This window comes from Ciconia boyciana, chromosome 30 (genome assembly GCF_034638445.1).
Source record: "Ciconia boyciana chromosome 30, ASM3463844v1, whole genome shotgun sequence".
In the NCBI taxonomy this organism is placed as follows: Eukaryota; Metazoa; Chordata; class Aves; order Ciconiiformes; family Ciconiidae; genus Ciconia; species Ciconia boyciana.
Window position 1 is genome coordinate 1,587,488 of NC_132963.1, and position 12,594 is coordinate 1,600,081.

General features: G+C 64.4%; 1 protein-coding gene across 1 annotated transcript in view; it reads left to right on the top strand.

Annotated features, from left to right (window-relative positions):
* ATP1A3 (ATPase Na+/K+ transporting subunit alpha 3) overlaps positions 1-12,594 on the top strand; it is a 34,790-nt gene that overhangs the window by 7,552 nt on the left and 14,644 nt on the right. The window contains 9 exon segments of the mRNA XM_072848229.1: positions 561-627; positions 630-760; positions 2,111-2,224; positions 2,414-2,493; positions 2,495-2,546; positions 3,822-3,854; positions 3,856-3,892; positions 3,895-3,939; positions 8,160-8,428. Of these exon segments, the coding sequence (XP_072704330.1) occupies positions 561-627; positions 630-760; positions 2,111-2,224; positions 2,414-2,493; positions 2,495-2,546; positions 3,822-3,854; positions 3,856-3,892; positions 3,895-3,939; positions 8,160-8,428 (828 nt within the window).

The window sequence follows — 12,594 nt, forward strand, 5'->3', positions numbered from 1 at the left end:
GGGGTCCCTTTTTGGGGTCCCTCCTGGGGGGCTTCCCCTCTGCCTGGGGGGGGTGTCTCCCCATTAGAGGGTCCCCTTTGGGGTCTCCCCATGGGGGCCCCCTCACAGGGTCTCTCCCCTTTCTGAGGTCCCTTTTTGGGGTCCCCTTATCCCTTGTGCATCCCCATTTAGGGGGTCCCTCTATGGGGACCCCCCCTCTCCCCCATGCGTGTCCATTTAGGGGGTCCCTTTTGGGGTCCCCTCTTGAGGGGACTTCTCTGCCTGGGGGGGGGGTCTCCCCATTAGAGGGTCCCCTTTTGGGGGGGACACCCTTATGCAGTCTCTCCCCCTTTTTGGGGTCTCCCCTCCCCTGTGCATCTCCGTTTAGGGGGTCCCTTTTGGGGTCCCTATGGGGTCCCCTCTTGGGAGGGAGCTCTCTGGGGGGGTCTCCCCCTTAGAGGGTCCCCTTTCGGGGGGGACACCCTCGCGAGGTCTCTCCCCCCCTCTCTGGGGTCTCTTTCGGGGGATCCCTATGGGGCGGTGTCTGTTTTGGGGTCCCCCTGAGCCCCCCCTCTCCGCAGGGCCTGACCCACAGCAAGGCGCAGGAGATCCTGGCGCAGGACGGCCCCAACGCCCTGACGCCCCCACCACCCCCGAGTGGGTCAAGTTCTGCCGGCAGCTCTTCGGGGGCTTCTCCATCCTGCTCTGGATCGGGGCCATCCTCTGCTTCCTGGCCTACGGCATCCAGGCCGGCACCGAGGACAGGCCCTCCAACGACAACGTGGGTGGGGTCCCGTGGTGGGGGGGTCCCAGTGGCGAGGGGAGGGGTCCCATGGCCGGGAGGGGGTCCCAGTGGCAAGGGGAGGGGTCCCAGTGGCTGGGAGAGGGGTCCCGTGGCTGGGAGAGGGGTCCCAGTGGTGAGGGAGGGGTCCCATGGCAAGGATGGGGGTCCCCGTGGCTGGGAGAGGGGGTCCCAGTGGCGAGGATGGGGTCCCAGTGGCTGGGAGAGGGGTCCCAGTGGCAAGGATGGGGGTCCCCGTGGCTGGGAGAGGGGTCCCTGTGGCGAGGGGAGGTCCCGTAGCCGGGAGAGGGGGTCCCCGTGGCGAGGATGGGGGTCCCCATGGCGAGGGGAGGGGTCCCCGTGGCCGGGAGAGGGGGTCCCCGTGGCGAGGATGGGGGTCCCCGTGGCTGGGAGAGGGGGTCCCAGTGGCGAGGGGAGGGGTCCCATGGCCAGGAGAGGGGGTCCCCGTGGCGAGGATGGGGGTCCCCATGGCCGGGAGAGGGGGTCCCCGTGGCGAGGGAGGGGTCCCAGTGGCAGGATGGGGTCCCCGTGGCGAGGGGAGGGGTCCCATGGCCAGGAGAGGGGGTCCCCGTGGCAAGGATGGGGGTCCCCGTGGCAAGGATGGGGGTCCCCGTGGCGAGGGGAGGGGTCCCCGTGGCCGGGAGAGGGGTCCCTGTGGCAAGGGGAGGGGTCCCCGTGGTGAGGATGGGGTCCCCGTGGCGAGGATGGGGTCCCAGTGGCCAGGAGAGGGGTCCCCGTGGCTGGGATGGGGGTCCCAGTGGCGAGGATGGGGTCCCAGTGGCGGGGAGAGGGGGTCCCCGTGGCAAGGATGGGGGTCCCCGCAGCCGGGAGAGGGGGTCCCCGTGGCGAGGGGAGGGGTCCCCGTGGCCGGGAGAGGGGTCCCCGTGGTGAGGGTGGGGTCCCGTGGTGAGGGGTGCTGGGGCAGCTGTGGGTGGGAGCTGGGGTGCCATGGGGGGCAATGGGGGCAGCTGGTTGGGGGCAGTGGGGCTGCTGGAGCCGGGTGCTTGGGAATTGGGGGGCAATGGGGGGGTGGGGGAGATGGGGGCAGCTGTCTGGGGGTGGGGGCAATGGGGCTGCTGTGCGTGGGAGCTGGGGGCAATGGGGTGCAATGGGGGGTGAGGGGGGGCAATGGGGGCAACTGTGCCCCAGACTTGAGGGGGCTTTGGGGGCAACTGCCCCGAGGGCAGCGATGACGGTGGGGGTCAGCGCTGCGGGCAGAGGGGGTGCCGTTGAACTTGGGGTACTCTGTATGGGGAGGGGGGCTGTGCTGGGGGGCCTGACCCCCAATCCATACTGACACCCCCCCTCCCCCTTCTTCATCCCCCCCAGCTCTACCTGGGCATCGTCCTGGCCGCCGTCGTCATCATCACCGGCTGCTTCTCCTACTACCAGGAGGCCAAGAGCTCCAAGATCATGGAGTCCTTCAAGAACATGGTGCCCCAGGTGGGGCCCCCCCCGGGGGGGGCAAATTTGGGGGGGCAGATATTTGGGGAGGGGCAGATATGGACGGGGGTGCTGATAAATGGGGATGGAGACACCGGGATGGAGCTGGGGGTGGGGGAGTGTTGGGAGGGGATGCTGGGGGTTGCCCCCCCACCAATGTGTTGCCCCCCTCATTGTGTTGCCCCCCAGCAAGCCCTGGTGATCCGGGAGGGGGAGAAGATGCAGCTGAACGCGGAGGAGGTGGTGGTGGGGGACCTGGTGGAGGTCAAGGGGGGACCGCGTCCCCGCCGACCTGCGCATCATCTCGGCACACGGCTGCAAGGTGGGGACCCCCCACCCCCAAAACGCACCGACCCCCCGCATGAACAGACCCCCCACACGTGCCCAGAGCCCCCCCACAGCTGCCCTCCCCAAGCCCCTGCCTCTGCATGGACCCATGCACCCCCTACAAGGGGTCTGGAGACCCCCAGGCCCCCCACCTTGCAGAGCCCCCCCACACACACACTCTGCATGAACCCCTGGGACCCCCAACCCTGCATCAAGCCCCCAGGAGCTCCATGGACCCCCAACTTGCAGAGACGCCCCCCAGGCGCTCCATTTACCCCCCAGGAGCCCCATGGACCCCCAACTTGCAGAGACCCCCCAGGAGCTCCATTTACCCCCAGGAGCCCCATGGACCCCCAACTTGCAGAGACCCCCAGGAGCTCCATGCACCCCCCAACTTGCAGAGACCCCCCCAGGAGCTCCATTTACCCCCCAGGAGCCCCATGGACCCCCAACTTGCAGAGACCCCCCCAGGAGCTCCATTTACCCCCAGGAGCCCCATGGACCCCCAACTTGCAGAGACCCCCCCCAGGACCTCCCCCAGGACCTCTGTGGACCCCCAGGACCTCCATGCACCCCCAGCTTGCAGTAACCCCCCCAGGAGCTCCATTTACCCCCCCCAGGAGCCCCATGGACCCCCAACTTGCAGAGACCCCCCCAGGAGCTCCATGCACCCCCAACTTGCAGAGACCCCCCAGGAGCTCCATTTACCCCCAGGAGCCCCATGGACCCCCAACTTGCAGAGACCCCCCCCAGGACCTCTGTGGACCCCCCAGGACCTCCATGCACCCCCAGCTTGCAGTAACCCCCCCAGGAGCTCCATTTACCCCCCAGGAGCCCCATGGACCCCCAACTTGCAGAGACCCCCCAGGAGCTCCATTTACCCCCCAGGAGCCCCACGGACCCCCCAACTTGCAGAGACCCCCCCCAGGACCTCTGTGGACCCCCCAGGACCTCCATGCACCCCCAGCTTGCAGTACCCCCCCCAGGAGCTCCATTTACCCCCCCAGGAGCTCCATGGACCCCCAACTTGCAGAGACCCCCCAGGAGCTCCATTTACCCCCCAGGAGCCCCATGGACCCCCAACTTGCAGAGACCCCCCCAGGACCTCTGTGGACCCCAGGACCTCCATGCACCCCCAACTTGCAGAAAGCCCCCCAGGACCTCCACGGACCCCTCCCCAGGAGCCTTATGGACCCCCCACCTTGCAGACCCCCCCAAGCCCTTCAGCACCCCCCATCCAAGCACCCCCCATCCCTAACGTGCCCCCCAGGTGGACAACTCCTCGCTGACGGGGGAGTCGGAGACCCCAGACCCGCTCCCCCGACTGCACCCACGACAACCCCTGGAGACCCGCAACATCACCTTCTTCTCCACCAACTGCGTTGAGGGTGAGCGGGGGGCTTGGGGGGGCCCCCTGCCCGGTTTGGGGGTCCCCAGGGCTGGCTGGGGGGGGTTATGGGGTCCCTGAGGAGGTTTGGGGTCCCCCTGCCCGGTTTGGGGGTCCCCAGAGCAGGCTTGGGGTCTTTATGGGGTCCTCTGCCAGGTTTGGGGGTTATGGGGCCAGATGGGGGTGGTTTGGGGTCTCCCTGCCCAGTTTGGGGTCCCCAGGGCTGGCTGGGGGGGGTTATGGGGTCCCTGGGGAGGTTTGGGGTCCCCCTGCCCGGTTTGGGGGTCCCCAGAGCAGGCTTGGGGTCTTTATGGGGTCCTCTGCCAGGTTTGGGGGTTATGGGGCCAGATGGGGGGCAGTTTGGGGTCCCCCTGCCTGGTTTGGGGTCCCCAGGGCTGGCTGGGGGGGTTATGGGGCCCCTGGGGAGGTTTGGGGTCCCCCTGCCCGGTTTGGGGTCCCCAGGGCTGGATGGGGGGTTATGGGGTCCCTGAGGAGGTTTGGGGTCCCCCTGCCTGGTTTGGGGGTCCCCAGAGCAGGCTTGGGGTCTTTATGGGGTCCTCTGCCAGGTTTGGGGGTTATGGGGCCAGATGGGGGCAGTTTGGGGGTCTCCTGCCCGGTTTGGGGGTCCCCAGGGCTGGCTGGGGGGGTTATGGGGTCCCTGGGGAGGTTTGGGGTCCCCCTGCCCGGTTTGGGGTCCCCAGAGCAGGCTTGGGGTCTTTATGGGGTCCTCTGCCAGGTTTGGGGGTTATGGGGCCAGATGGGGGTGGTTTGGGGTCTCCCTGCCCGGTTTGGGGTCCCCAGGGCTGGCTGGGGGGGTTATGGGGTCCCTGAGGAGGTTTGGGGTCCCCCTGCCCGGTTTGGGGTCCCCAGAGCAGGCTTGGGGTCTTTATGCGGTCCTCTGCCAGGTTTGGGGGTTATGGGGCCAGATGGGGGGTGGTTTGGGGGTCCCCCTGCCTGGTTTGGGGGTCCCCAGGGCTGGCTGGGGGGTTATGGGGTCCCTGGGGAGGTTTGGGGTCCCCCTGCCCGGTTTGGGGATCCCCAGAGCAGGCTTGGGGTCTTTATGGGGTCCTCTGCCAGGTTTGGGGGTTATGGGGCCAGATGGGGGCGGTTTGGGGTCCCCCTGCCTGGTTTGGGGTCCCCAGGGCTGGCTGGGGGGTTATGGGGTCCCTGAGGAGGTTTGGGGTCCCCCTGCCCGGTTTGGGGTCCCCAGAGCAGGCTTGGGGTCTTTATGGGGTCCTCTGCCAGGTTTGGGGTTATGGGGCCAGATGGGGGTGGTTTGGGGTCCCCTGCCTGGTTTGGGGTCCCCAGGGCTGGCTGGGGGGTTATGGGGTCCCTGAGGAGGTTTGGGGTCCCCCTGCCCGGTTTGGGGGTCCCCAGAGCAGGCTTGGGGTCTTTATGGGGTCCTCTGCCAGGTTTGGGGGTTATGGGGCCAGATGGGGGGTGGTTTGGGGGTCTCCTGCCCGGTTTGGGGTCCCCAGGGCTGGCTGGGGGGTTATGGGGTCCCTGAGGAGGTTTGGGGTCCCCCTGCCCGGTTTGGGGTCCCCAGAGCAGGCTTGGGGTCTTTATGGGGTCCTCTGCCAGGTTTGGGGTTATGGGGCCAGATGGGGGGCGGTTTGGGGGTCCCCCTGCCTGGTTTGGGGGTCCCCAGGGCTGGCTGGGGGGGGTTATGGGGTCCCTGGGGAGGTTTGGGGGTCCCCCTGCCCGGTTTGGGGGTCCCCAGAGCAGGCTTGGGGTCTTTATGGGGTCCTCTGCCAGGTTTGGGGGTTATGGGGCCAGATGGGGGCGGTTTGGGGGTCCCCCTGCCTGGTTTGGGGTCCCCAGGGCTGGCTGGGGGGGTTATGGGGTCCCTGAGGAGGTTTGGGGTCCCCCTGCCCGGTTTGGGGGTCCCCAGAGCAGGCTTGGGGTCTTTATGGGGTCCTCTGCCAGGTTTGGGGGTTATGGGGCCAGATGGGGGGCAGTTTGGGGTCTCCCTGCCCGGTTTGGGGTCCCCAGGGCTGGGTGGGGGGTTATGGGGTCCCTGAGGAGGTTTGGGGGTCCCCCTGCCCGGTTTGGGGGTCCCCAGGGCTGGGTGGGGGGGGTTATGGGGTCCCTGGGCAGGTTTGGGGGTGCCTGGGCTGCCTGCAGGGATGCCTGGGGTCCTGGGACCATTTTTGGGGCTGTTTTGGGGTCCCTGAGCCATTTTTGGGGTCCCTCAGCCCCTTTTGGGGCTGTTTTGGGGTCCCTGAGCTACTTTCTGGGGTCGATGAGCCACTTTTGGGGTCCCTGAGCCATTTTTGGGGTCCCTGAATCCCTTTTGGGGCTGTTTTGGGTTCCCTGAGCTATTTTTGGGGGTCCTTGAGCCATTTTTGGGGGTCGATGAGACCTTTTTTGGCATCCTAGAGCTATTTTTGGGGGTCCCTGAGCCATTTTTGGGGGTCATTGAGGCATTTTTTGGCACCCTAGAGGCAATTTTGGTGCCCCTGAGACATTTTTGGGGGTCCTAGAGACATTTTTGGGGTCCCTGAGCTACTTTTGGGGCTGTTTTGGGTCCCTGAGCCATTTTTGGGGGTTCCTGAGCCATTTTTTGGCATCCTGGAGCCAATTTGGGTGTCCCTGAGCCATTTTGGGGGGTCCTAGAGCCATTTTTGTGGTCCCTGAGCCCTTTTGGGGCTGTTTTGGGTTCGCTGAGCCATTTTGGGGGTTCCTGAGCCATTTTTTGACATCCTGGAGCCAATTTTGGTGCCCTAGAGCCATTTTTGAGGTCCCCAAGCCATTTTGGGGGCTGTTTTGTGTTCCTTGAGCTATTTTTTGGGGTCCTTGAGCCATTTTTGGGAGTCAATGAGCCATTTTTTGGCATCCTAGAGCAAATTTTGGTGTCCCTGAGCCTTTTTTTTGGGTCCTAGAGCCATTTTTGGGGTCCCTGAGCCCCTTTTGGGGCTTTTTTGGGGTCCCTGAGCCATTTTTGGGGTTCCTGAGCCATTTTTTGACATCCTGGAGCCAATTTTGGTGTCCCTGAGCCATTTTGGGGTCCTAGAGCCATTTTTGGGGTCCCTGAGCCCCTTTTGGGGCTGTTTTGGGTTCCCTGAGCCATTTTTGGGGTTCCTGAGCCATTTTTTGACATCCTGGAGCCAATTTTGGTGTCCCTGAGCCGTTTTTTTGGGTCCTAGAGCCATTTTTGGGGTCCCTGAGCCCCTTTTGGGGCTGTTTTGGGGGTCCTTGAGCCATTTTGGGGGGTCCTTGTGCCATTTTTGGGGTCCCTGAGCCCCTTTTGGGGCTGTTTTGGGTTCCCTGAGCCATTTTGGGGTTCCTGAGCCACTTTTGACATCCTGGAGCCAATTTTGGTGTCCCTGAGCTGTTTTTTTGGGTCCTAGAGCCATTTTTGAGGTCCCCGAGCCCCTTTTGGGGCTGTTTTGTGTTCCTTGAGCCATTTTGGGGGGTCCTTGAGCCATTTTGGGGGGTCCTTGAGCCCTTTTTTGGCATCCTAGAGCAAATTTTGGTGTCGCCGAGCCATTTTTTGGGATCCTAGAGCCATTTTTTAGGTCCCCGAGCCATTTTTGGGGCTGGTTTGGGGTCCCTGAGCCATTGTTGGGGTTCCTGAGCCATTTTTTGACATCCTGGAGCCAATTTTGGTGTCCCTGAGCCATTTTTGGGGTCCTAGGGCCATTTTTGGGGTCCCTGAGCCCCTTTTGGGGCTGTTTTGGGTTCCCTGAGACATTTTTGGGGTTCCTGAGCCATTTTTTGACATCCTGGAGCCAATTTTGGTGTCCCTGAGCCGTTTTTTTGGGTCCTAGAGCCATTTTGGGGTCCCTGAGCCCCTTTTGGGGCTGTTTTGGGGTCCTTGAGCCATTTTTGGGGTCCTAGGGCCATTTTTGGGGTCCCTGAGCCCCTTTTGGGCCTGTTTTGGGGTCCCTGAGCCATTTTTGGGGTTCCTGAGCCACTTTTTGACATCCTGGAGCCAATTTTGGTGTCCCTGAGCTGTTTTTTTGGGTCCTAGAGCCATTTTTGAGGTCCCCGAGCCCCTTTTGGGGCTGTTTTGTGTTCCTTGAGCCATTTTGGGGGGTCCTTGAGCCATTTTGGGGGGTCCTTGAGCCTTTTTTTGGCATCCTAGAGCCAATTTTGGTGTCGCCGAGCCATTTTTTGGGATCCTAGAGCCATTTTTGAGGTCCCCGAGCCGTTTTGGGGCTGTTTTGGGGTCCCGGGCCATTTTTAGCGTTCCTGACCCCCCCGCCGTGTCCCCCCCAGGCACGGCGCGTGGGGTGGTGATCGCCACGGGGGACCGGACGGTGATGGGGCGCATCGCCACGCTGGCCTCGGGGCTGGAGGTGGGGAAGACTCCGATCGCGGTGGAGATCGAGCACTTCATCCAGCTGATCACCGGCGTCGCCGTCTTCCTCGGCATCTCCTTCTTCATCCTCTCCCTCATCCTGGGCTACACCTGGCTGGAGGCCGTCATCTTCCTCATCGGCATCATCGTCGCCAACGTCCCCGAGGGGCTGCTGGCCACCGTCACCGTACGTGGGGGGCCGTGTATGGGGGGCAATATATGGGGTGCTGGGGGTGTGCTATGGGGTGCAGGGGGGCTGCAGGGGTCCAAGGGGGCTGTGGCTGTGCTATGGGGTGCAAAATGGGGTGCTGGGGGTGCGCTATGGGGTGCAGGGGGGCTGCAGGGGGTCCCAAGGGGCTGTGGGTGCAGGACTGGGGGGCTGGGGGTGTATTGGGGCTGCATGTGCAATGGGGGGCTACGAGTCCAGGACTGGGGTGCAATGGGGGGCTGTGCATGCAAAGGGGGCTATGGGTCCAGGACTGGGGTGCAGTGGGGGGCTGTGCATGCAAAGGGGGGCTGTGTATGCAAAGGGGCTATGGGTCCAGGATTGGGGTGCAGTGGGGGGGCTGTGCATGTGATGGGGGCTATGGGTCCAGGATTGGGGTGCAATGGGGGGGCTGTGTATGCAAAGGGGCTATGGGTCCAGGATTGGGGTGCAGTGGGGGGCTGTGCATGCAACTGGGGGGCTGTGCATGCAAAGGGGCTATGGGTCCAGGGTTGGGGTGCAGTGGGGGGGCTGTGCATGCAAAGGGGCTATGGGTCCAGGACTGGGGTGCAGTGGGGGGCTGTGCATGCAAAGGGGCTATGGGTCCAGGATTGGGGTGCAGTGGGGGGCTGTGCGTGCGATGGGGGCTATGGGTCCAGGACTGGGGTGCAGTGGGGGGCTGTGCATGCAAAGGGGGGCTGTGTATGCAAAGGGGCTATGGGTCCAGGATTGGGGTGCAGTGGGGGGCTGTGCATGCAAAGGGGGCTATGGGTCCAGGACTGGGGTGCAGTGGGGGGGGCTGTGCATGCGATGGGGGCTATGGGTCCAGGGTTGGGGTGCAGTGGGGGGCTGTGCATGCAATGGGGGCTATGGGTCCAGGACTGGGGTGCAGTGGGGGGGCTGTGCATGCAAAGGGGGCTGTGCATGCAAAGGGGGCTATGGGTCCAGGATTGGGGTGCAGTGGGGGGCTGTGCATGTGATGGGGGCTATGGGTCCAGGATTGGGGTGCAGTGGGGGGCTGTGCATGCAACTGGGGGGCTGTGTATGCAAAGGGGCTATGGGTCCAGGATTGGGGTGCAATGGGGGGGCTGTGTATGCAAAGGGGGCTATGGGTCCAGGATTGGGGTGCAGTGGGGGGCTGTGCATGTGATGGGGGCTATGGGTCCAGGATTGGGGTGCAGTGGGGGGCTGTGCATGCAACTGGGGGGCTGTGTATGCAAAGGGGCTATGGGTCCAGGATTGGGGTGCAATGGGGGGGCTGTGTATGCAAAGGGGCTATGGGTCCAGGATTGGGGTGCAGTGGGGGGGCTGTGCATGCAAAGGGGCTATGGGTCCAGGACTGGGGTGCAGTGGGGGGCTGTGCATGCGATGGGGGCTATGGGTCCAGGGTTGGGGTGCAGTGGGGGGCTGTGCATGCAATGGGGGCTATGGGTCCAGGACTGGGGTGCAGTGGGGGGCTGTGCATGCAAAGGGGGGCTGTGCATGCAAAGGGGCTATGGGTCCAGGATTGGGGTGCAGTGGGGGGGCTGTGCATGTGATGGGGGCTATGGGTCCAGGATTGGGGTGCAGTGGGGGGCTGTGCATGCAACTGGGGGCTGTGTATGCAAAGGGGCTATGGGTCCAGGATTGGGGTGCAATGGGGGGGCTGTGTATGCAAAGGGGGCTATGGGTCCAGGATTGGGGTGCAGTGGGGGGCTGTGCATGTGATGGGGGCTATGGGTCCAGGATTGGGGTGCAGTGGGGGGGCTGTGCATGCAACTGGGGGGCTGTGTATGCAAAGGGGGCTATGGGTCCAGGATTGGGGTGCAATGGGGGGCTGTGTATGCAAAGGGGGCTATGGGTCCAGGATTGGGGTGCAGTGGGGGGCTGTGCATGCAACTGGGGGCTGTGCATGCAAAGGGGCTATGGGTCCAGGACTGGGGTGCAGTGGGGGGCTGTGCATGCAAGGGGGAGGGGGGCTGTGTATGCAAAGGGGCTATGGGTCCAGGATTGGGGTGCAGTGGGGGGCTGTGCATGTGATGGGGGCTATGGGTCCAGGATTGGGGTGCAATGGGGGGCTGTGTATGCAAAGGGGCTATGGGTCCAGGGTTGGGGTGCAGTGGGGGGCTGTGCATGCAAAGGGGGCTGTGTATGCAAAGGGGCTATGGGTCCAGGATTGGGGTGCAATGGGGGGGCTGTGCGTGCGATGGGGGCTATGGGTCCAGGACTGGGGTGCAGTGGGGGGCTGTGCATGCAATTGGGGGGGCTGTGCATGCAAAGGGGGCTATGGGTCCAGGACTGGGGTGCAATGGGGGGCTGTGTGTGCGATGGGGGCTATGGGTCCAGGACTGGGGTGCAGTGGGGGGCTGTGCATGCAAAGGGGGGGGCTGTGTATGCAAAGGGGGCTATGGGTCCAGGGTTGGGGTGCAGTGGGGGGGCTGTGCATGCAAAGGGGCTATGGGTCCAGGACTGGGGTGCAGTGGGGGGGCTGTGCATGCAAAGGGGGCTATGGGTCCAGGATTGGGGTGCAGTGGGGGGCTGTGCGTGCGATGGGGGCTATGGGTCCAGGACTGGGGTGCAGTGGGGGGCTGTGCATGCAAAGGGGGGCTGTGTATGCAAAGGGGCTATGGGTCCAGGATTGGGGTGCAGTGGGGGGCTGTGCATGCAAAGGGGGCTATGGGTCCAGGACTGGGGTGCAGTGGGGGGGCTGTGCATGCGATGGGGGCTATGGGTCCAGGGTTGGGGTGCAGTGGGGGGCTGTGCATGCAATGGGGGCTATGGGTCCAGGACTGGGGTGCAGTGGGGGGGCTGTGCATGCAAAGGGGGGGGCTGTGCATGCAAAGGGGGCTATGGGTCCAGGATTGGGGTGCAGTGGGGGGGGCTGTGCATGTGATGGGGGCTATGGGTCCAGGATTGGGGTGCAGTGGGGGGGCTGTGCATGCAACTGGGGGGCTGTGTATGCAAAGGGGGCTATGGGTCCAGGATTGGGGTGCAATGGGGGGGGCTGTGTATGCAAAGGGGGCTATGGGTCCAGGATTGGGGTGCAGTGGGGGGCTGTGCATGTGATGGGGGCTATGGGTCCAGGATTGGGGTGCAGTGGGGGGCTGTGCATGCAACTGGGGGGCTGTGTATGCAAAGGGGGCTATGGGTCCAGGATTGGGGTGCAATGGGGGGGCTGTGTATGCAAAGGGGCTATGGGTCCAGGATTGGGGTGCAGTGGGGGGCTGTGCATGCAAAGGGGCTATGGGTCCAGGACTGGGGTGCAGTGGGGGGCTGTGCATGCGATGGGGGCTATGGGTCCAGGGTTGGGGTGCAGTGGGGGGGCTGTGCATGCAATGGGGGCTATGGGTCCAGGACTGGGGTGCAGTGGGGGGGCTGTGCATGCAAAGGGGGCTGTGCATGCAAAGGGGCTATGGGTCCAGGATTGGGGTGCAGTGGGGGGCTGTGCATGTGATGGGGGCTATGGGTCCAGGATTGGGGTGCAGTGGGGGGCTGTGCATGCAACTGGGGGGCTGTGTATGCAAAGGGGGCTATGGGTCCAGGATTGGGGTGCAATGGGGGGCTGTGTATGCAAAGGGGGCTATGGGTCCAGGATTGGGGTGCAGTGGGGGGCTGTGCATGTGATGGGGGCTATGGGTCCAGGATTGGGGTGCAGTGGGGGGCTGTGCATGCAACTGGGGGGCTGTGTATGCAAAGGGGGCTATGGGTCCAGGATTGGGGTGCAATGGGGGGGCTGTGTATGCAAAGGGGCTATGGGTCCAGGATTGGGGTGCAGTGGGGGGCTGTGCATGCAACTGGGGGGCTGTGCATGCAAAGGGGCTATGGGTCCAGGACTGGGGTGCAGTGGGGGGGCTGTGCATGCAAAGGGGGGGGCTGTGTATGCAAAGGGGGCTATGGGTCCAGGATTGGGGTGCAGTGGGGGCTGTGCATGTGATGGGGGCTATGGGTCCAGGATTGGGGTGCAATGGGGGGGCTGTGCGTGCGATGGGGGCTATGGGTCCAGGACTGGGGTGCAGTGGGGGGGCTGTGCATGCAATTGGGGGGCTGTGCATGCAAAGGGGCTATGGGTCCAGGGTTGGGGTGCAATGGGGGGCTGTGTGTGCGATGGGGGCTATGGGTCCAGGACTGGGGTGCAGTGGGGGCTGTGCATGCAAAGGGGGGGGCTGTGT